The 23,751-nt window shown below is 40.2% G+C and overlaps 1 protein-coding gene across 2 annotated transcripts in view; it reads right to left on the reverse strand.

Moving 5' to 3' along the window:
* Nucleotides 1-612: 612 nt before the first annotated feature.
* The window catches only part of ATP10B (ATPase phospholipid transporting 10B (putative)), a 247,908-nt gene continuing 224,769 nt past the window's right edge, over nucleotides 613-23,751 (reverse strand). For both annotated transcript variants that reach the window (XM_073355886.2, XM_073355885.2), the window contains 12 exons: nucleotides 22,898-23,519; nucleotides 22,272-22,378; nucleotides 20,945-21,071; nucleotides 19,229-19,413; nucleotides 12,170-12,485; nucleotides 10,444-10,520; nucleotides 9,888-10,013; nucleotides 8,316-8,516; nucleotides 6,401-6,481; nucleotides 6,173-6,277; nucleotides 5,432-5,619; nucleotides 613-1,619 (listed from right to left, as the gene is read on the reverse strand). In XM_073355886.2, coding sequence (XP_073211987.2) covers nucleotides 1,118-1,619; nucleotides 5,432-5,619; nucleotides 6,173-6,277; nucleotides 6,401-6,481; nucleotides 8,316-8,516; nucleotides 9,888-10,013; nucleotides 10,444-10,520; nucleotides 12,170-12,485; nucleotides 19,229-19,413; nucleotides 20,945-21,071; nucleotides 22,272-22,378; nucleotides 22,898-23,519 — 2,637 coding nt within the window. In that variant the 3' untranslated portion in view covers nucleotides 613-1,117. The remainder of the gene's footprint in view (nucleotides 1,620-5,431; nucleotides 5,620-6,172; nucleotides 6,278-6,400; nucleotides 6,482-8,315; nucleotides 8,517-9,887; nucleotides 10,014-10,443; nucleotides 10,521-12,169; nucleotides 12,486-19,228; nucleotides 19,414-20,944; nucleotides 21,072-22,271; nucleotides 22,379-22,897; nucleotides 23,520-23,751) is intronic.

Below are 23,751 nucleotides of genomic sequence, written 5' to 3' on the forward strand. Positions count from 1 at the left end.
CTGACTCTCAGATCTGGTATAGATTTGTATAGTTCACTATTAAAATATTTTCTCTCTCTTCAGCAAATTTCCTCTCAAAACGATCCCAAGAATATCGATAAACACATAGGGATGTTCACATCTATCATTGACTGCATCCAGTTCTGGGGTAGAACATTATGTGTGTCTGACAGAACACAGCAACACTCCATAATAGTATAGGGCAAGAAGGGAGGAACACTATCTCCAAATGAAAAAGCTAGGAGAATTCTAGTTAGGTTGAATATTTACTTGAATTGAAATTTGGTGGGGGTTAATATATTTCTATTTCACTTTTTGGTTTAAATTAGGTAGTTTTCAAAAGTACAAGTCTACACCTCCCTTGAAGTTCTCCTGCCAGTTTTTTTTTGTTGTAATTTTATATGCACATTTTTCTGTTTATTAAAATCTTTTCATAGAAACATATATCATAGAATCTCAGGGTTGGAAGGGACCTCAGGAGATCATCTAGTCCAACCCCCTGCTCAAAGCAGGACCAAGCAGCAGTTTTTGGCCCAGATCCCCAAATGGCCCTCTCAAGGATTGAACTCACAACCCTAGGTTTAGCAGACCACTGCTCAAACCACCAAGCTATTCTTCACTGCCCTCTACTGCTGTGTAGAAGATCAACCCAGACAAAAAGGGTGAAACAGACTATAAAAGGGAAGCAGTGAAACTCACTATCTACACAGTATTGTTACATGCATAAAGCATACAGACTGAAAAATATACCATTTTTTCTAATTTCTTTCTGTTACAGTCATCTTAGGTATCACTTGTAACAGTAGGAGATAACACATTGTCAGACAGAAGTGTGATTTTTAAGTTGCTGGTGCCCCTTGAAAAAGCAGCAGAGCTTGAAAGGAGCTGGAATGGGATTTGCTGCTTTAAGGAAAGACCTAGAGGATGATTCCCTCTCACTGAACTAAGCATGTAGTTACCATTTAATCAACACATCGACTACCATTATTGTGAAGGGAAAATGTTCCCTGGGGAGCAACATCTTTGGTTTTCATCCAAACTGTGCATTTCACAGATGTGGGCCGCACAGCAGCAGCACAATATGTCCAGAGTTCAAACACCTGCCACCGCAAATCTTTTACAGTGTCACTGAGCTCACAGACCTCCGATGGCTTCCAGGGGTAAATTCTTCAGCGTTATCACTTGTCACCTGGCTAGCGAACAGCCCAGGAGATGGTATTCTAGTGGGCTCAAGTAGATCTTGCCCAGGACAGGGTCTTGCTAAGAAGTTGGCAGCAGTAGTTTCTTCCCCTGCGCACCTCCTGGTGGAAGAATTACCTTCTCCATTTAGCATCCAGTCCCTGAGGTGATTCATTTCAGGAGTCGAGAGTCCCTGGGTATCGTTATTCCCATGGGGTGTAACTGCTGCTTGGCCCAGAAACTGTGACACATGTAAATTACTGTTGGTTCGGTCAACCTCATCACTGGGTGATACCACAGATGTGGTTGGGATGCCTTGTTTTCTTGACCTCCACCTCTGGATTTCCCGGTCTCGTTGCTCTTTAGGGAGCTTATCCAGCTGCTGAGCTTTCAGAATCGGAGATACTCTGAAGGTTCCTCGCACGGCCAATACAAGATACCTGGTGAAAGTTGAAGAAGGGTACTGCATTAATAATGGGCTTCACTGGTAATTTGCCACAACATGACAAAAATCTAACTCTGATCTTTCAACTTCCATTGTTATGCAGGTTTCTGGCAGAGAGGTGTAATATTTCTAATGGAGGCACTTAAATACACACAGTCCTCCTATTGTACAGAGTCATTTACACTTATGATGCTATATAAATTATAATAATACAGGTTGTGCAGTCACTGCATAGAACAAGGAAGGTCAGACACAGATTAGTTTCACTGAGAGAAGCACTATCAGTCAGGACACTGGGGTTATATTCTCCCATATTCAGAAAGGGGATGGGCAGACAGGATCTTAGTTTAACATCTCGTCTGAGGCTTGGAAGTAAAAAAATCCCAGCTTGAGGGTGGCTCAGGAACCAGCAAAACAGTTGGCCTCCCTAGAGAGATGGTGCCTGTCTTTACACTACCAGGTCATATTTGAAAACCAAAGCCTCACCGTAAGGACAGTTTCTGAGAAGGGTTTGGAACATGATTTGGCCTTTGTCCACATGGCTGGTCAATATATATCCTAAACCAATTCAGAGGGAGTGCTGTTTGAAACTGTGTTAAGAAAGGACCCAGTTCCCTTCTCTCCCATGCAGGAAGGGATCTTAACTCTGAAGTTCCCCTCACACTGAGATCAGGTGGTGTGTGGAGGCAGAAGTGGGCAGGGAAATAGGGAAAGGTGAAGGGCATGGGGGTTTTCACTCTCCCAGTACAAGGAACAGAGGATTCTGTCCCAAGAATTTGTGGACTGTTGGAAAATTGCAGAGGCTAGGGCCAGTCAGGCAGAGACTCCTTGCTTTTATCCTGCCTCTGCTGCACCCACTCTTCTTCTAGCTCCCTGGCAGTGCCTGAAAGTTGAGGAAAGTTGCATGAAGCTGGGAGCTCACAAGAGCGAGATTCATATTCTATTCTGAACAGGAAAGCATAGTAAAATTTTTTTGGTCGTGTGCATGGGGCATCTCTCAAAGAATTATGCAGAGCTACTACAAAACCCCTGCACACAAGCAAGGGCAAATGGGGACGTCCTTCACCAAACAGTAAATGGTCTTAGCAACTCCAACCTATAAAAGCAATAAGTACAAGAAGTTGTGGACAAGAGGAGGAATTGAGGCTCAAGAATTTTAATCCTACCTCCTAGAGATAGTGAGGAGTCGGAAAGCTGTAAACTCCAGGTGGGAAACAGGGGAGATAAGGAACAATCAGCATGCCAAGAGGAAGAAAGTCACAGCCAAAAGAAAACTTAATTTGAGCATGAACCTGTACATCACAGGAAGGAGTGTTTTTGTTATAACTCAGTTCTAGGGCGGGACTTCGAGCTGGATTTTGTGTGAACAGAAACTCCTAAAGACAATATTCTGGGGTGCCTGCAAGAGGGAACAGCAGTGCTCCACCCCTGTTATCAAGACAAAAATCCTTAAGCTCAGTATCCTGCTGAGGCAGCAATGATCTCAACGAATAAATCCCCAAGATAGAGACATGAATTTTTAACCATGTGTTTGATGTAGCTCTTCCTAGAAAGCTCAGGGTCAAAAATGACAACAGTGAATATGGGCTGATAGGAACACAACCATCATACAGGAACAAAACAGACAGTAAAAGATGCTGTACCCTGAAGACATGGGACTGCATTGAACTATGAGGCACTTCATCTTTACCTTATATAGCACAGCGTATAAACAGAAGTAAATTTAAAAACACATGGAAATATAGTACTCATTGGACAGGTATTATTTGAGAAAAAAAGTTATCTAGTCTTAAATGGTCACCTTTCCGATCATTTAGGCCCATATTTTATAAAGCATTTGAAAAGTGGTTTTACAGAATCCAATATTAAAGGAACTGTTTTCATAACTAGTATTTACAGTTCATGACAACCACAAAAGTGACTAGAAACAAAAAGTGAAACAAACTAGTCTTATTTCATTGTCCAAGTTGAATGTAGTGCAAAAAATAAATTAGCACCATAATCTGGGAATAGGAGATTTGTTTTTATAAACTATTTTAGTTCTAATAACCTAAGGTGTTAACAACAACACACATAAGGAAGTGAAAGTATATATTTTAGCCTGTCACTTGTTAAAACAATAACATTATCACTGAATATTTTTCAATACATCCATTATTTGGCATATAGTTGTGACCCTGCGAGACACTCCATACCTGCTGGCAGAGGACACACTATACTGTAACTCACAATAGGCCTGACACACTCACTGCCCTCAACACATCATTGCCATGATATTCATTTAACAGGTGTCTTGTAATATGTCATTTGAAAACTACCACCCTGCTGGTCATTAATATTACCGTTAAATGTATGTAACAATGTTGTTTGTGAAATTACGCATGCCCTCTGATATTGTTTTGTAGTCTATAAACAGACATAGGAGGCAAAACCGTTTTCTCTCATTTTTTCCTTGTCTCACCAGTTTGATCACAGGCAGAGGACAATGCAGGTACATTTACATATAAGGTAAACCAAGCCAACAAGCAGGGGAGAAGACCACTTAATGATCACAACCACAGACGGAGTCTGTACCCCTCAGGAAGCCTTCCTGGCTCTTGAAACAGAGACAATGAACTTTGGGCTAATATATGTGGGGGCAAAGAGATATTTGAGTCATCCATCTCCTGGGAGAACAAAGAAGCCAATTTGCTGTATCTACAAAAGATGAGTCCTCCTACTAAACTAGTTGGAGAACGCTAACAACTTAGTGTGAGTAAGAAACTGTTAGGCAAAGCTATATCTTGCTAGAATTGAATTTTAGACACTAGAAAGCATACTATATTTCTTTTGTTTGCAACCTTTTGAGATTGCTGTCACTCTCTCTTGAAATCACTTAAAATCTATGATTGTTGTTAATATATGTATTCTTAGTTTACTATAAATCATCTCAGTGCCATTTATTAAGGTTGAGTTTATAGCCCCAGGTGAGCTAACAAGCTGTTGCATGTACTGGCTCTCAGGAGGCAGTGAACTTGGGGTTACCTCTGTAAGTGTCCAGTAAGAGGGACTGGACACTACAGAGGACACATTTTTGGGGAGAGCTGGAACCAGAAGGGTGGAACCAGGGTGAGACCACTGGGCTGTGAGCATGCTGCTAGTGTCAGGGTTCTGAGCCAAAGATGCACAGCACAGAGGCAATCAGGGTCCCAGGGCAGGTGGTGAGAGAAGCCCTTTTCGGTCTGAGTGAACCCTCAAAGCATCACAATAGTAAACTAAGATTCTGGCTGTACGAAGACGTTTATATATAAAGAAGATATTATTAGTTATCTGCAGTAATGCATTGCTAAATTTTAAGATGTTAATTATTTAAAGATGTAGTATAATATAGGGACATGATAGAAGTAGATATTTTTCAAGATTTTACTGCATTTGGGGACAATTCAAAACTTAAACCTACCCTTTACCAAACAGTGGTACACTGAATATTGCTGTACCCATAATATTGAACACTTTTATAGCAGCTTTTCACTTGTAAAATCGCAAAGCACTTCACAAAAGAGGGTAAGCATGACAATGTCCATTTTATAGATGAGCAAAAGGAGGAACAGAGGTGTAAAGTGACTTGTCAAAGCTTAGATAATTGTATGAGCCAACAGCTGAACTGAGAATAGAAGCCATGTCTCACATTGGACCAAACATGACTCTGAGAGAGCTAAGGACAATATCGTTTTTATCTGTACAAGGCATCATTATCATCATCATCATCTACCCTAATGCCCTCAAATCCCAACATTGGGAAGGAAAAAAAAAATCAAACGTTCAAACCTTGGTAAAAGTGCTACGACTGGTGTAATGAAGCACACTAAATAAAAGCTAGGATCTGACAGCTGATCCTCCATAATCCAGTAGGGGCTTGTGGGTTCATTACAAACAACGCAGACAGCATTGTAGATAGTTGAGAAGACGAAGTAAAGCAGAACACTTCCAATCATTGTGATCCAATGGAAGCGTGTCTATGAACAGAAGCAGAGAATACATTAATGGCACCAAACACTGATGCTGGATCCCATGACTTTAGTTTTAGTACAGGGGAACACATAAGGATGTTAGAAAGAACATACCTGTATAGATCATGTTATTGAGAACTACTGCATAATGCAATATGTATATATTACAGAATAAAACATGCTCTCCTCCACATAACTCATTCAAAGGACAATAACTTGCAAGTAAGAAAGACTATCTCTAAGAGCATGGCATAAAGTCTCCTAGTCTGATGCCTAACTGCAGAATTCTGCATTGTTCTGTCCCAAAGACACTGTATGAATAATCAAAGGTATTCCAGGGAGGCAATTACTCTAGGCAAATCATCCATTTTTGTTGGCTCACTGATGATACCTCACTGCATATAAAGAAACTTATTTCCTTTGTGTGATCCAGAGTTAAAAAATGACTCAAAGACAATTCCATGGCTTTCTGTAGGCCCTATCTACACTACCATATAATCATATTTAAATACACAAAAAGTAAAATTGTCATCTGTACCCATCACGTTTACAGACATACCCAAGTTTTCATTTCTAGAGCTTGGTGCAAGAGAATTGTGAAGAGAGAGATGGTATTGATGGGGGTTCCAAATGTGAAGACATCAGTGTCAGAGTCCTTGTACGTCTAGAAAATAGACAAAAATCAGATATGCATTCTTACTAGTCAAGGTTTAAGAAAACTGTGGTGTTTTGGGGTATTTTTTAAACCTCTTTAAAGAAGTAGTGTTTAAATCCTCTATGTACGTACCAAATAAGGGACAAAGAAGCAGATGAGACTCTGGTAGAAGGCATCCAACACGGCAATAATAAAAGTTGACAGCTTGTAGGTCTGTAGGAAGTGAGGGATAACCATTATCACACTGTTTCTCCTAATTTGTACTGCATCCATTTAAGTCATTGTCTTTAAGAACCTGATCCTGCAGTTCTTATTCAGGCAAAACTCCCATAAGGGCTGAAGGATTGGGTCAAATGTTATTCTTTAAAACTCTTTTCCATGGAACAGTAAGTTTAGGGAAATGTAATGTGATTGCACATGTTGACATTTAGGCCTTTATCATGACTTTTAATGCCACAGTTGCAGTAACAGGTAGGGTCACTATGGGAGTGGCAGGTTGATGAGGCCTTCAGAATGCCAGAGCACCAATGACTATACCCTTTGAAGACATGAAGAAATACATTCCACTGAGACCAGCCCAACAGCTGGAGTTGGAAGAGGGTGAGACCTCTTCAGAGAGTCTGTTGGCAGTCTGACTACCTTCCACACTTTGCACTCCAAGAGCTGGACTGTCAGAACATCAAAGTGAAACCAGTCTGAGTCATGGGTGCTCAGCACCTCTGAAAATCACACCCCAGACTAAAAATGTGGCTGCTGCATAAAATGGAGGAGCCCTGACTCCTTCTGTATTCCACTGTTCTGGGACCTGGAAAGGGCAGGTAAAAAATCTGCCCCCCCAAAAGGTTTTGCTTAGAACAGATTAGAAAAGAACAGTTGAGCCCAAGCTAGGCTAAGGCATTTTAAAATGACAGAAAAAAAGTGTGTGCATTTGTAATAAATAAATAGAAGATCAGCCTGGTTCTCTGAACTTGACAGGGAGGTTTGAGAAAAAGCTTAATATAATCGTTTACACATATTCCCGGATTTTTATCAATTTTGAAGTATTCAAAGGAAAAAATGAAAGCATCCAGGCCTGGAGAAACAGGGACACCAAACTCTTACAGTGGCAAAAGAAGTACTTTGTATATTAAAAGGACTATTTCTAAACATAACAGCAGGAGTGCATACACACAGTCTGACAGCCTTTTGTTGATCTAAAGGCTTAAGTTTACGTGTCACTTTCTACTGTCATCTTCACTTTAAAAGCTTTTCCTTTAGAACTCCTGCTTAGGTTACAAATACTCAGACCCCATCACAATTTAATCATGGGCCATGCTGTTTTTACACTCAGCTGTTACCTTTCAACTCCACTCATTTATTTCTCCTTACACCCTCCAATAATGAAAAACAAAAGTCTTTACAAATTCCTCCACTTCATCTTTCTTCAGGTTAGAGACATTACATCCTTCTGATGTTAAGAGAGTCTTCAGGGTTGCAATGTTTCGGGTTTGATTTACCAATGCAGCTCTCCACTGACTTCAATGGACTTATGTTGTTTACAATGTTGTAGCTGTGTTGGCCCCAGGATGTTGGAGACATGAGGTGGGTGAAGTAATATCTTTCATTGGACCAACTTCCATCAAAGAAGAGCTTTGTGGAAGCTCCAAAGCTTGTTTCTTTCACCAGCAGACACTGATCCAATAAAAGGTACTACCTCACCCACCTTATGTCTTCAGTGGACTTACACAGGAGTGAAACTGGAGTGATTCAGTGGCCAATCAGGCCCATGAGATTTGTGATCACACCAATCCTCCGGTTTACACCTTCCAACGCAGCCCCATCATTTTCACCAGAACCCAGCCCAGCTTCCACCACCACCTCCAATCCAAGTCCACTCACAGGTACTTGCCATGACCCCAGTTACACAATCCTTTGGCTGGATGTCAGCAGAAGAGAAAGAATAGGTGGATAGTGGATATCAGGGAGGGGGAGCATGAAAAAAGTTGAGAACCACTGTCTTATCAAACAGATAAGATCTCATACAGTTACGCCAGCAGCCAAGACCCACCTCTGAATTTTGCCCGCTTTTGTATAGTTCTGGCAAACTTAGGAGTGTTTCTGCAGATATATCTTTATCCAGGATTCCAAAAAGGATGGGGGGAATCGAGGTGAAAAAGAGGTTGAAGAAGATCATTTGCCAGTAATCTATCATAGTGGTCCCTGAGAAGCCACAGAAGAACTGGTACCAGAAGAGCAGGCTGACGTAGCTCTGAGAAAAGTGAACAGAAAACACCACGATGCATTATGAATAGACGCAGTTCCAACATTTCGAACTTGCAAGAAAAACTGCTTTTGGTAAGTATAAATTTCATTTTACTTTGGGCTCCAGAAGCCACAAAGTCACAGATCTCCTGTGGCCTCTTCTTTGGACCTTCACCAATTGTGATGGTCTATTTGGGGCTGGTGTGAGTTTCTCATTTTGCAGTACAGAGTTAATCCCAGCCAATAGGTCCACCAATGGGGTTTAAATAGCATGGAGAGCTCTGAGATATCCTTCCACACCACATATCCATTCCACCTTTAGCTACTTAATATTCCACACCACACATTCATTTCACCTAGAGAGATCTTAAACAGATAGCTTTGCATTCCTTCACTTAATCAATGCAGCGTACCTTTAAGGAATATTTTGGTTTTAAATCAATGCATCACAGTGGATGTCCTTTAAGAAAATACAGCAGAGCAATTCAGTTATTCAGTTCTGAACACCAAGTTTTAAATCTTTTTACAAAATTGGTTGTGACTGTGGAATCAAAAGGTCTCTCCCCACTCCCAAACGGCAGCGGGGAGATAATGAACAACAGCATTCCAGTTGAGAAAACTATTTCATGTTGCAAATAAATATCATTTAAGCTTTGAAAGCATGCCCAGACCAAAAAAGTTTTCCATTACAAATTTTAATATTGATAAGACATGATCCTTATTTAAAATGATGACTTTAAAAAAAATTTAAAACGTGAACACTTTGAATTTTAAGTAAATAGTCTTTCATGCTCAGAATTATTTCAAGTCAAATAGACTTGTTTGCACAGGCTTGCTGAAAGAGTATTACTCTCAAGTTTATCCACTTTACATTATTCTTCAATGCACAGCTTATTTGCATACACATTAAACTTTTAATAAAAATGCTAGATATGACCGCACCAGTGCTTGCAAGCAATTTCTATCAAATTAATAACAAAAATTCACAAGTTTCACAAGAAATTCTTGCCTAATGTAAAGTCATCTTCCATCTTCTAGCACTAATCTACCATTCCTTATGCAAATTTTATTTTGAGGCTCATGAGCGTTACTGGAAAAGTTTTTGAACTAAAAAAAGTCACTAAACTGAGGTATTTCCTCTTCTGGGACAGTACTATTTTCAACTCATACAGTGAAAGATCTAGATGTTACTTTTTCTGAAGTAACTTTAGGTCAGTAGAGTAGTAAGAGTGAATTTGTGAGTAACCATGAACTGTCCAAATGAAGAAAAAGGAATTGCAATTCAATGAACATTAAAGAAACATGGCCTACAAGAACTGGTACTTTAAGTCACCTTGACTGAAGTAAACCAAGGCATCCAGGATCATTTGCATCTTACCACATTTTTGTAGAAGAAGTAAATCACCATCTTTGCCAAACGAGAGTAGCACCAATGTCCATGGACCAGAAGCAGCTTCTTGAGATGTTTAAATCGAGATATTGCGAAGTCACTGGCCATCACAGCCTTAAATAAAAAAGTATTGAGATTATTTATTAAAAATTCTATCTATTTCTCTACCCAACATAACCTGATTTAAGAATAACCAATGAGGCAATCACCCACCATTGTGTTGACACTTTAAGGCTGATTAACTAACCAAAAAACCTACTCTCAATCTTCCCAATATGAACCTGCATCCTTCTGCCTCCATAAAATGCACCACAAAAATGTATTAATGAGTTTAGGATGATGAGTTTAGGATAAACATACATACATGTTAATTGATGATCTAGTTAGCCCCACAATGATGGAAAGGATAATGTCAGGATAGCAATAATGCCAACTTGTATCTTAATTTCAAGTTGTTACTCAAAATAAAGGTCCCTCTATAAGCCCTTGATGCTACTCAGATCTACTTAATAAAAACAGAAAGGGGGATAAATTGAAGGGATACCTGCATGCCTTCTTGGCCAGAAATTCCAATCCCAACATCAGCTGCTTGAATCATACTCACATCATTTGCACCATCACCTTGAAGAGAAAAAAGAACCGATTTCCAGAAATATGAAAATACAGGATAAAATAATGCTAAGGTTTGGATTGTTCAGTGTTATATGCCTATATCTGAGAGCAACATCTCAAACTATTGCTGAGAGACAAGTATCTTTACAACAACACATTTAGGGTTGCTGGTGCCTTGCCTTGTGGTCAGGTGGATTAGGATTAGGTCAAGCAGTCAAAAAAATTGGGTCTGATAGCTCCGTGCTGTGAGCCTTTGGTTCACAAACTCTTGGGGTGAAATTCTGGCCCCATTGAAATCAATGGCAAAACTCCCTCTATAATACTTGCAACCATAAAGTAGTAAGCAGAGTCAGTGATTGAGGTGGCAATACATAAACTCATGTATTTTAACGATCACATTTGTTCAAATTTCCCAAACTGCATGCTATTCTTTATGGACTCTGTACAAAAATAAATTTACTTCATGAGGTTCAGCTTATTTACTCCAACCATCACTAAAACCAAGCCAAACAAAAAAGCCTTTGAGAACAATTTGTTCCCCTTTCCTCCTATGGCAAAAAAAGCAATTTTTTCCATCTTATCATTACTCAAAAATGGCTTAAAACATTTAGATTCAGCCAGGGAAAATGCATGGAAAAATTCAGCCCAAAGGTGCATGTTTTCAAAAGTTCTGAGTGAGAGAAACAGAAGTTACAATAGTTTTACGACAACTTCCTTCTCGCACACTATCTGTATCACCTTATACCAAATATAAAGCATATTAACAATCACTGTTATGTTTTTCCTTTGTGGAACCCAAATTGTCAAAAGCATGCTTTTGTAATAATTCATTTTGTAGATTTCTTTGACTTAAATCAGAAATGATAATGCAAATTATACAGTATAACAAGCCACTTTAAAACGTTTGGTGGCATTTTCAAGATCTTTGACTACAAAGAATATCCCTGTGGCAAGAATATTCAGGTTTGTATGTAAACATGTAGTCTGTGAACAAGGTAAACTAGTGAAGTGGCATAAACAAAATGGAAGTGTGGCAATATATATCTTGTTTTTTACATTTTCCTTTTTAAAACAAAACTGATGCAAATCTATAAATGTAAAAATTTATCAGACCCTTCCCTTCCTGTTCATATTTTGTTTGATCTCCGCAGGCTTTAGTTATGTTGTAAGTTTTAAAGTCAGTTCTGCAAGGATTTTAGTAGAATCACACACAGTGAAACAAGAAACTTGCAGATTTCACATTGACTAGTTTACTTGCAGGTTAAAAGCAAGCCTGTCAGTGTCCAATGCTGCTTTTGGGATATGTCCTGTTTTGACGAATTGGAAAAAAGGGAGATGAGTAAAAGGGAGATGTTAACACAACAAGCACAGTAACTATTATTATGATTGGTTTTCCTGAACTGAAGAGTTTTAGAGGGAGGCGGGGAGGAAGAATTGCTGATATTGAAAGTTGCTGCGTGCCCTCATCTGATCTTTGATTTTAATGGGGACTGAGGTTGTTCAATGGTAGCAGGCTCTTCAAGAGGAAATTTCACCTGCAAGCGTATGGCTATTGCTAAGGAGAGAATATTTAGCACCATCTTTTCCGCTCATGATGAATATAAAAAGCATAAAACCAAAGTAATTTAGAATTGCAAGAGACTAAGAAAGTTAAGTACCTATTGACAGTGTCATGACCTTTAGTTGTCTCCGCACTAGTTTGACCACCATGCTCTTCTGCAAAGGAGTGGCACGGCAGCACAAAACGGAGCAACAGTACTTTGTCAGCTCCAGAAACTTCTCTTCCAGCTTTCCTTGGAAAATGATGTTCAATGTTTTCCCATCAACTACCAGTCCAATGTCAGGACTGGGGGCCACAGAGGCTGGTAAAGATGATGACAGGCTAATGCCAAAAAATTTCCTTTTTGTTCTTTCAACATTAGAATTCTTCCTTACTTCTTCCAATGTTAAATCCAAGAGGGATTCACAGGTTTCCTGGGGGAAGATGAAATCATTATAGAATCACACTGGAGATGACATCAATGATGTTCTCAGCTTCTCCACCCATAAAAAGTATGTTGAAAACACTGACCATTTTAACAGCTATTTGCTTCCAATATGACCATTCATTTTAAAAGAAAGTCTACCTTTACAAAGAGAACCTATATTTGTGTATGCAATGCAAAGAATTTAGGGAAAGCAATATGGAATAATTGTTTTTAATAATAAATTGCATTGTTGTAGCCTTTTCCATGCAAGGATCTTACCATGCATTCTGAAGAATAATGTTAGTAATAACAACAAACATCCCTGTGAGGGATAGTGAAGGCATGAATCATATTTCTCTTTCAGACTTGCACACATGAAATCTGACAACTCCCATGTGGTGGATGGTGAAGGCATGATTCATCTCTCTCTCTCACACACACACACACACAGAACCTGACAGGTCCAGATTTTTAAAAGTAGCCACAGGTTTTGACAATTAAATAATGCGTTGTGACACATCAAGTGCATGGCATAGCTAGGAACTTAACCCAGGTTCCAACAGCACCTGCTTCTGTGCTTTAGCCACAAAACCATACTTCTTCCATCAGTGCATTTCCCCGTTTTGGACTGAATTCTTCTTTCGGAGGCACACAGTCCCTAGAGTGGCTTAAGTAGGAGCTAGGTACAAAGGTACCCAAGGATGGATAACTTGTTCCAAATTGCCTTCCTTTCCCTAAGATTTCATAAGGGCACAGTAACAGTGTGACATACGGTGTCACCCAAAGTTCATCTTGCTGTTAGTGCTAAAAGTCTTTCTGTGGCATGGCACAGAATACCTGAAGAGGTAATCACTCCCCATTTTTGCCTTCTCTCAGCCTTACTGAGTGATGATTCAGTTCTAATATGTTATTTTCATGTTATATTGCATAAGGTGCACCCATAGGATGCTACAAGATTTAAATTACGCTTAAGTGGGAGGTTCTGAAACCAAACGTACCTCTGACACCTAAGATGAAGCTGCATCACTAAAATGTTCTAAAAATGTTCCTGGGGAACAGCACCTTTCCATGTGTAAAGCAGGAAATATATACTGAAAATGTAAAGTATTTTTTAATTAATCCTAAAGAAACTGGCTAATTGCCTAATGCTGGTCACTAGGAATGTATCTAATTTCTAGGGTTTTGGTGAGTCTTTGGGGTAACTGTACCCAGGAGAAGAAACGTCTGAGACCAGTGGGAAGAATGAAGGATTGGGACTCCTTCTTGCAGTATGTCCATCTGGCTTCATTCCCCACTAATTCCTGTCAGGGAACCATAGCCCTTAATGACAGCTGCCTACCCCTGCAGCTGGGCCCCACCTCTTCCTCAGCTTGGGAGGAAGTTGAGTGATGCAGAACAGTGACTGACGGTACAGATGTCCTGGCATGGAGCCAAGGAAGGTTTGATGTCGTAGCCCAAGCTGGGCAGCTTGTAGAGTAGGTAAGAAGAGTAAAGTTCCCTGCCAATTGAAGAGTGGCAGTATCAGTGAATATGGTGGACTAGAGATTTGGGGAGAAGTTTCCCACCTGTGCAGAAATGGGTCATGTAATTTTGGGCTTGGGAGTGGGGTGGAAAACAGTGCACCCCAAGGTGCCTAAAATGGGCATATCTATCTTTAGCACCCCTGTACACATCACTGAGTATGTGTGTTTTTGTCTTTAAGTAAAAGTGACATCTCAAATACAGTAAAGGAATTTCCATTTTAACAACCAGAACTTTACTATAGCATATGTGTGCCACTGCCCTCTGCTGAATGGGATCAGAATGCTCAGCTGTGTGTTATGAGTCATATATTGGCAACAGTTAAAGGAGATTTTCCTTTAGTTTAACTGGTTGGGATTGTGCTTTTGGAACAAGAGGATCTGAGTCATATCCCAACTGCTGCCATGTAATTCTTGGTAGTAATTGTGACAACTATGAAGTCAAAGGTGATCAGGGATTTGTTATATTTACAATTTCACCAGTAATTTTTTTTTAACATTAAAAACTTATTTTCAGACTGTTAAATATAATTAAAGTCAGGTGCAAGTTTATTGGGCTCACAGAATCACTGGTGCTTTTCAGTATTACACTGAATGCCAAAAGGCCCCCATATACCCATCTGAAATAAAAAACTTCAACTTTATATACAAATGAAAGTTTGCAGGTACTAAGTGTGTATCCCATCAGGTCAACCAGGGTGTTGCACTTAGTAAAATAATGCCTCTTTTCTTTAAAGCAGACATGCTTATCAAATCAAATTTACACATTGAAGCAGAGAACATATTCCATGCCAGATTCTGTATCTGCTTTGCATGCTTTCTATTTCCAAAAAGAATATTATATTATATTATATATATATATATAAAGACATTTGTACAGAATTATGTTCCTGTTTGGGAAGCTGCTAGCCACGGATAAAAGAAGCTACAAAGTAGGCCATCTAACTGCTCTATAAAAGTGTCCATCACAATAAAATATTCAGCACTTAATCACTGCTTTTCACATTCAAAGCATTTTACAAACCACTATTTAGTTAATCTGCACAACAGCTGCATGGAAGTAGGTGTGAAAGTAATGTGGCTCTCACTTGGGCAGATAAATTACATGATCCTGCCATATGCCATCTGAGTTGTATCACAAGCATCACTCTTGATCCCAAGCAAAGCCTAGAGATGACTTGTTGTAGCCCACTTGTGGGCTGGTCCACAATTCTGGTCAGGAGTAGGGGTAATGTTCAGGCTGTCTTTTGGTTGGGTTTGGCCTCCCACCACAGCAGAGTATGGGAAATGGGTAGATCTCTTCCATGGTGTTTAAGAATCAACTCACCATCTATGCAGATTAGAGCTGAACTGGCAGTAACAAACAAGTCCTTGTTGCACAATTCAATACTTCTTTGTGCAGTAATTGTGCAGGGGTGGGCTAGGTCTTGGAAATGAGCAGGCCTATTGGGTGGGTCTTGGGTTTAAGTGGGCTGATTAGTTAGTGGACTGTTAGAATGCTCAGGATGTGAGTAATGAAAAGAGAGAAGGTGGGTGGCAGCTGCCTCTCCCCCCTTTTAGGGCTGCCAGGGCAGGATGGCTTCTCATGGCATCTTATTTTGTCATCTGAAGTTATGAAAAAGTTGTGGTCACTTGGCCAAACTTGTGTCTATCCTCATTGGCACCTTCCATTTGCAAGAGTTCACCTCACTCTGCTCTGGTTGTTTCAGAAAGTTATAGGTTGCTCCATCGATTGCTTGCTGTGGCTTCCTTTGTGGTGTACTGAAAACTGTTAAAATTAAAAGCTAACTTTGTAAAAGTAAGAGGTTTCCTGGTCCTGCTTGCAAACTAATGGGCTCTAGAAGGAAGCATGCTATCTGGGTCTTGTGCAGCCAAGCCAGTCTAGAGCAAGGTAGGTTGAATTGTGACCCCCTGCTTTAAGGAGCAGCCTGCTTTGTCTCTCTTGGGTTTTCGGTTCACGTGTGTTAGGATTCTGGACTTTAAGAACGAAAGTAGTATTATGCTGCAACCTTCCAGAAAGAGTATTTTATGTTTTTATCTAACTTCTATGTGTGTATAATGTGAAAGATAACATCTCTGAGTAGTAGTGGCTCAGAACAATAACCCAGAAAAGTTACAGAGGGGTAGCTGTGTTAGTTTGTATCAGCAAACACAACGAGGAGTCCTTGTGGCACCCCAGAGACTAACAAATTTATTTGGACATAAGCTTTTGTGGGCTATAACCCACTTCATCAGATTCATGGAGTGAAAATTACAGTAAGCAGGTATAATATACAGCACATGAAAAGATGGGGGTTGCCTTACCAAGTGGGGGGTCAGTGCTAATGAGGCCAATTCAGTTAGGGTGGATGTGGCCCATTCCCAACAGTTGACAAGAAGGGGTGAGTGTCAACAGAGGGAAAATTATTTTTTTAATAGTGACCCAGCCACTCCCAGTCTTTATTCAGGCCTAATTTGATGGTGTCCAGTTTGCAAATTAATTCCAGTTCTGCAGTTTCTCGTTGAAGTCTGTTTTTGAAGTTTTGTTGTTGAAGAAACTCCCTGAAGAAGCACAGGAACAAATCTACACAGACACACCCTTAGAGCCCCAACCAGGGGTATTCTATCTGCTACCCAAGATCCATAAACCTGGAAATCCTGGACACCGCATCATCTCCGGCATTGGCACCCTGACAGCAGGACTATCTGGCTAGGTGGACTCTCTCCTCAGGCCCTACGCTCCCAGCGCTCCCAGCTGTCTTTAAGACACCATTGACTTCCTGAGGAAACTACAATCCATTGGTGATCTTCCAGAAAACACCATCCTAGTCACTATGGATGTAGAAGCTCTCTACACCAACTTTCCACACAAAGATGGACTACAAGCCATCAGGAACAGTATCCCCGATAATGTCATGGCAAACCTGGTGGCTAAGCTTTGTGACTTTGTCCTCACCCACAACTATTTCAGATTTGGAGACGATTTATACCTTCAAATCAACAGCACTGCTATGGGTACCCGCATGGCCCCACAGTATGGCAACATTTTTATGGTTGACTTAGAACAATGCTTCCTCAGCTATTGTCCCCTAGTGCCCCTACTCTACTTGCGCTACATTGATGACATCTTCCTCATCTGGACCCATGGGAAGGAGGCTCTTGAGGAATTCCACCAGGATTTCAACAATTTCCACCCCACCATTGACCTCAGCCTGGACCAGTCCACACAAGAGATCCACTTCCTGGACAAATACAGTGCAAATAAGCAATGGTCACATAAACACACTCCATACTGGACACCTACTGATCGCTATACTTACCTACATGCCTCCAGCTTTCATCCAGACCACATCACATGATCCATTGTCTACAGCCAAGCCCTAAGATACAACCGCATTTGCTTCAATCCCTCAGACAGACACAAACACCTATAGGATCTCCATCAAGTGTTCTTAAAACTACAATACTCACCTGGGGAAGTGAAGAAACAGATTGAGAGAGCCAGAAGGGTACCCAGAAGTCACCTACTACAGGACAAGCCCAACAAAGAAAGTAACAGTACACCACCAGCCATCACCTACTGCCCCCAACTAAAACCTCTCCACCGCATCATCAAGGATTTACAACCTATCCTGAAGGACGACCCATCACTCTCACAGACCTTGGGAGACAGGCCAGTCCTAGTTTACAGACAGCCCCCCAACCTGAAGCAAATACTCACCAACAACCACACATCACGCAACAAAAACACCAACCCAGGAACCTATCCTTGCAACAAAGCCCGTTGCCAACTCTGTCCACATATCTATTTAAGGGACACCATCATAGGACCTATTCACATCAGCCACATCATCAGGGGCTCGTTCACCTGCACAACTACCTAAGTGATATATGCCATCATGGGCCAGCAGTGTCTCGCTGCCATGTACATTGGCCAAACCGGACAGTCTCTACGCAAAAGAATAAATGGACACAAATCAGATATCAAGAATTGTAACATTCAAAAACCAGTAGGAGGGCACTTCAGTCTCCCTGGACACTCAATAACAGACTTAAAAAGTGGCCATTCTTCAACAAAAAAAACTTCAAAAACAGACTTCAACGAGAAACTGCAGAACTGTAATTAATATGCAAACTGGACACCATCAAATTAGGCCTGAATAAAGATTGGGAGTGGCTGGGTCACTACAAAATGTAATTATCCCTTTGTTGATATTCACCCCTTCTTGTCAACTGTTGGGAATGGGCCACATCCACCCTAACTGAATTGGCCTCATTAGCGCTGACCCCCCAGTTGGTAAGGCAACTCCCATCTTTTCATGTGCTGTATATTTATACCTGCTTACTGTAATTTTCACTCCATGTATCTGATGAAGTGGGTTATAGCCCACAGAAGCTTATGCCCAAATAAATTTGTTAGTCTCTAAGGTGCCACAAAGACTCCTCATTGTTTTTCCAGAAAAGTTACTTTATCCACTATTTTGCCGAGTATGCCTGTGCTACTCACTGTATGAACCTTTTATTTCCAGTGAATATACAGGTAATATTTGTGCAAATCAATGCTAGACACACCACAGGGAGTACCTAGGAAATGATCTCATTATTTTTACAGGACCATGAGAACTATTATGAGAAGGTTAAATGGAATGGACACTGCTGACCCAGACAAAGAGGCAGTGCTAAATGTTCCCTACTAAATAACTAATTTCTTTTGAAGCCTAACTACTCTAACTCCATTAAGGAGCATGCAGTACACCTTGCTATAAGGTTCTGAAGGGAATGGAATCTACATGTGCACATTTTTTCCAAGCTGACTCATGCAGTACTTTAAAATTGTCCTCCTACAGAAATCGCCTGGAGCTAAATGATCATGGCAAGTGAAAATTCCATTGCAAGGAGCAAAGCCAAACATCAACACTATTATGCGATCAGGCACTCTAACTGCAAAATTACCTTTTCTCAAAAGCATAATATTCAATGCCCCCTTTTTCTTGGAAAAAAAAAAGATTATTTTCATGTGGAAAATTCATTATATTTTAATCTCATAAAAACAATCTATAAAACCTGCTTGGACTCTGAATCATACAGCATGATGTGTGATCTAAAGAGTCAAAGGCCTTTTTCCAACAGGCCTTGAGGGATTTTTTTTTTTTTTTGGCTTTTCATGAAGCATTAATACAAAATGAAGCATTTCCAAACCCCAAATCATTGAAGGAAATGGAATGCACTTCCCACCTTTTTCTGGACGTACCTTATTTTCAGTATTAATGGTAAACACAGTGTCTTTTTGGTCCAGAAGTTTACAAGAATATGCAATATTAACTGCTGTTTCCTGCTTGTCTCCAGTCAGCACCCAGATTTGTATCCCAGCCTCGCGGAGAGCTGCAATAGTATCAGGCACTCCATCTTGCAGCCGATCTTCAATCCCTGTTGCTCCTAGTAAAAGGGGAAGATGAGAAGTGAGCCAATTTATTTCCCTTTGAAAGCTGTGGTGAGATGGCTTTAAAAAAAATATCAGAAATCTTTGATTCTAAATAAAGAAAGATCCTGCATGTACTGATAGCTAAGCCAATGCTAAGGTTGATATAGATTCAGATGGCATAAAATTAAACCTGCCATTGAGGGGAAAATCTTTACGCAGATTCCCTAAATTTTTGCATGATCTCCAGCCTCACATTAGTCCTGCAGGAAATATATGGATGAATACTGAGTACTTCTAAGTGATTAACACAGACAAAAATCTGCATTTAGATTGAGATTTAAAAAAAAACACAAACCACCAGCAATCAATGACTAGTGACCATTCATTGTACCTGGCACGGTAGTGTCTCATTTAATTTCTTTTGAATACTCCAAAATGACAATGTACTGGCCAAGGAATATACTACGTGCATTTTTTAAGAAGTATGGTAACAGTTCCCATCACAGGAACTAGAAAGGATGCAATTCTACACTGAATCTTGGCTGTTTAATTGAAAGACACTCTACGGCAAGTCAGATGCTTCTTCCATCAAAAGAATGAGATAGGATACATCAAATTTCCTCTTTTGAAACGTGAAAACTTAGGTGAAGAAGCCAATACTTATACTGAAGGTAAATCACCATATGAAAGAGTGATAAACAGTCATCTCTTATCTCTTCCACTAGAGGCCACTTTGAAATTGCTGTAACAGTGATACTGTATATTAAAGATCAGTATTACTTAAAGCAGAAAAGGATACTTCTCTGAGGAAAATTAAGTAGGAGTGCATACAGAGGGTTTGTAGTTGGCAAAGGTGATAGATTCTGACAGCTACACTAGCTCACCTATAGCACTGTTTACAGTATTTACTGTTATTATCCTAATTTTTTACACACATCATTGCAGAGATTATGGAGAGCCATAGTAACAACAGGCTGAAATTAAATAGAGCAGGATGACAAAGTGTTGAACATACAGCACATAGGGAAATAGGTTAAACCTAGGCTCCTTTGAAAAGCCAAGCCTAAAATAGCAAAACATTTGGACTCAAGATAGAGAACATTAAACTACTCTCATTTTTAGAAAATAATGGTGCTTTGGTGCTATAGGGATGGTTGCCGTATAAGTACCTAGATAGATATCTTTTTGCATGATGTACTGTAGTTTTTTCGAAGTGGAGAAAACTAACAGCGGAACACAGATAAATCACAAATCCATTGGCAAGCATGTGCATATACAGAAAGAGTGCATATGCACACAAACCTTAGGTACCAATATAAAACACTGTGCACCAACGTTAGTGCTCTGGACACAGCTTATGCGTATAAAAATATTTCCCTTGGAAGCTACATCCAGCGCTAATATATTGGTATCAAAGAATTGCAAAGGGCCACAGGAAGACCTTTTAATATAAATTTGTCTGAGTCATTGTTTCTTTGGTTACCAAAACCATCACTTGAAAGCAAGCAATATTTCACTCAGTAACGAGTCTTTATTTTTAGCTACCTAGCAAGGTGAGTTTGGTCTCCAGATGCTGTGCTGTGTCCATTAATAGCTCATCTCTGTTGTCAATCGCTGCCTCTGCCTCACGACGAAAATTGGCCCATTTCTGAAAGTCATCTTCACTTAAAACCTGTGCAACAGGGATACAGGTATGCCACATATTCAGATTTAGGTAGAGCAGTTGCTCAAACTGTGTGTAGTCTGTGGCCTTTTCTGGTGGTTCACAGAATGAAACAGAACCAAGAATCAAGCAGTGGGGAAGAATTGGGAAGTGGTACGAGGAAAGGTATCCATGAGAGGAGCACTCTCTCAGCAAAGCAGTATGGATGCAGAATGGAAAGTTTGCATAGGCAGAGTATTGTTGAGGTAGAATACCAAGTAATAGATTTTTTAGAGAATCGTCAGCTACAATTGAAGATGCTTGTGTTTTAAAAATAACTTCATTCTTTGCATTTGAGTCTTATCCTGTAAAGCACAATCTTGCATCTATTACGTCAGTCTACTGGTATAAAATATTTGGATGCAACAGTTTCAGCATTATGTCTTTCCCACTGAATCTAAGAAGAGCTCACCTTGATCTAAACTGGAGAAATAGGGCAGCAATATTTTGGATCCCAGAGTGGTAATTACTACCCCAGAGTCCATTTGCAACATATCACCTCACCTTTAACCTTCCCTAACTGAAAGCTGCATGGACAAGTAGAAATGAGGAAAAACAGACCTGATTTCTCAATTTGCATAAAATGCTATAGACAGCAGCTGTCTCATCTTTAGGAGAGGCATGGCCTGGAAAGACAACTGGTCCCAGTGCTCCTCACCAAGGACCGAGAGCATTGCATGCTGGGACATGTTGTTTCTGAAGGCTGGACTCCAGACCTCTATGGGCTGGATTTTACCCATAGGCTGAACTTTCATCACCACTGTATTAAAGCCATCAGGATAAAGCACAACTGCTCCAAATTGAGTACAAGATGTTTGAAAGCCGAATGCCAAATAAAATTTAAAAGAACAGCTAATAAATTGTGATTCTGTTTGATCTTGCCTGGAATCACTAACTAGGAATAGATAGGGTAGTCTTAGGAGACAGATATTGCTGACCAAACCCATCTAGATAAAAGATTTTGTCTCTGACAGTGACCAAATACTTCAGAAAAAAAAAGTGTAAAATCAATTTGTTCATAGGAAAAGTTCCCTTCTAATCCTAGGCAGTTAGGATTTGGCTTGTAGCTTTATGCATAAGGGTTTATAATTCTTACATATCTCCAGTCATAAATCTGTTCACATGTACAGGACATCGTTAACAAATAGCATTAGTCCAATTACTTCTTACCTTCTTCGCTATGCACAAGGTTCGCAGGCCAGATTGTGCATACCAGTCCAGGTGTTTCTGTGTTTTAGAATGTATTCTTATCAGCTTCCTCCCCATATTAATGTCAGCTGTGAAATATAAGCAGTCAGCTACTTATTTCTAGTACAAAGCATTCCAAACCCGACAGCAAAATAAAATAATAAAATAATAATAATAATTAACAGGCAACATAGGAGCTGGTGTACTAACAAAACAGCAATTCCTTGCAAAGCCCATAAATATTAATTTGTGTTCCATAACCTCACAAGCATATGCTCCAGGATGGCATTTCTTGGTCTTCTTTATGTTACTGCTCTATTGCTGCCAAGTTAAAATACAGTGGTCGGGGTTGTATGACAATATTATTGCGAAATACACCATCCAGTTAGGTTAGGCTGCCTGTGAATCTTAATTAGCTTTTTCCATATTCCAAGCACTCTTCAGGTTAAACAAACCCCTCAGTTTTGATCTGCAGCAATAATGCTATAAGGGACTTGTTATTCCTGTATAATCCTAAAGCTTGGATATAATATTGTATTCAGGAAAAAGTACTGTAAACTTAACAGACAATATAGTGATAATAGTTCGCTAGCTGGTGCACTAATTACCTTTGGCAGGGTCTTCCAGTAAATCCATTATGACAGAGTCAGCTCCCTTGGTGTAGACAATTATCTCATTGGTAAAGGGGTGCCTCACCACCACAGACATCCTTTTTCTGACTGAGTCAAAACCCAAGGTGCAAAGTATGTCAAAGGCCAGGAGGGTACCTTGTGGCAACCTCACAGTTACCTGCTCAGGGGTCCTGGACATTAAAGTGAAACTGTAAGCCCGGGCGGCGTGGACAAGGGCTGCCTCATCTGGGCTCTCAGCCTCGTAACAAAATTCTGGCTGCAAATGGCCTTGACTAACAGACCCAAACACCTCATCCAGGGAGGCACTACCAATCTCTATGCTGTCTTTCCTGGGCATTGCATCTGCTCTACCATCACCATTGTAGTCACCATCTGCTGAGTTGGAGCAAGTGTGGATGGAAATGTCATCTTTGTTATAGGAGTCTGTCGCAGCTGGATTCTCTTTACCGTTCTTTGCATTAACACTTGCTCCGAGGTCTGAACTGGACTGAGTCAATGAGAAAGATTGACCAAGGTTTGCTAATTTTAGCCGTTGAAGTAGCTGGTGAATCCTCTCCAGGGAGATCCCTGATGGTTTCATCAGTGGTGGCACTGTAACCTTGAGACATGAGAAGACATTGGGAACATTACACCTGAAATTAAACAAGGTGAGCCACAAGAACCTTTACAAATTCCCACTGCAGTGCTGTGAATCAAAGTAATGATTTTTTTTAAAAATATGCGGCTGTACTTTTTCTAACTAATTATGTCAAGGGATTTTCAGGACAACAGTTAACTTGGCTTCTAGATTCAATGGTGATCTATGGCAGACACAGAATGGTGCCCTAAAA

The sequence above is a fragment of the Lepidochelys kempii genome, chromosome 8, assembly GCF_965140285.1.
Source record: "Lepidochelys kempii isolate rLepKem1 chromosome 8, rLepKem1.hap1, whole genome shotgun sequence".
In the NCBI taxonomy this organism is placed as follows: Eukaryota; Metazoa; Chordata; order Testudines; family Cheloniidae; genus Lepidochelys; species Lepidochelys kempii.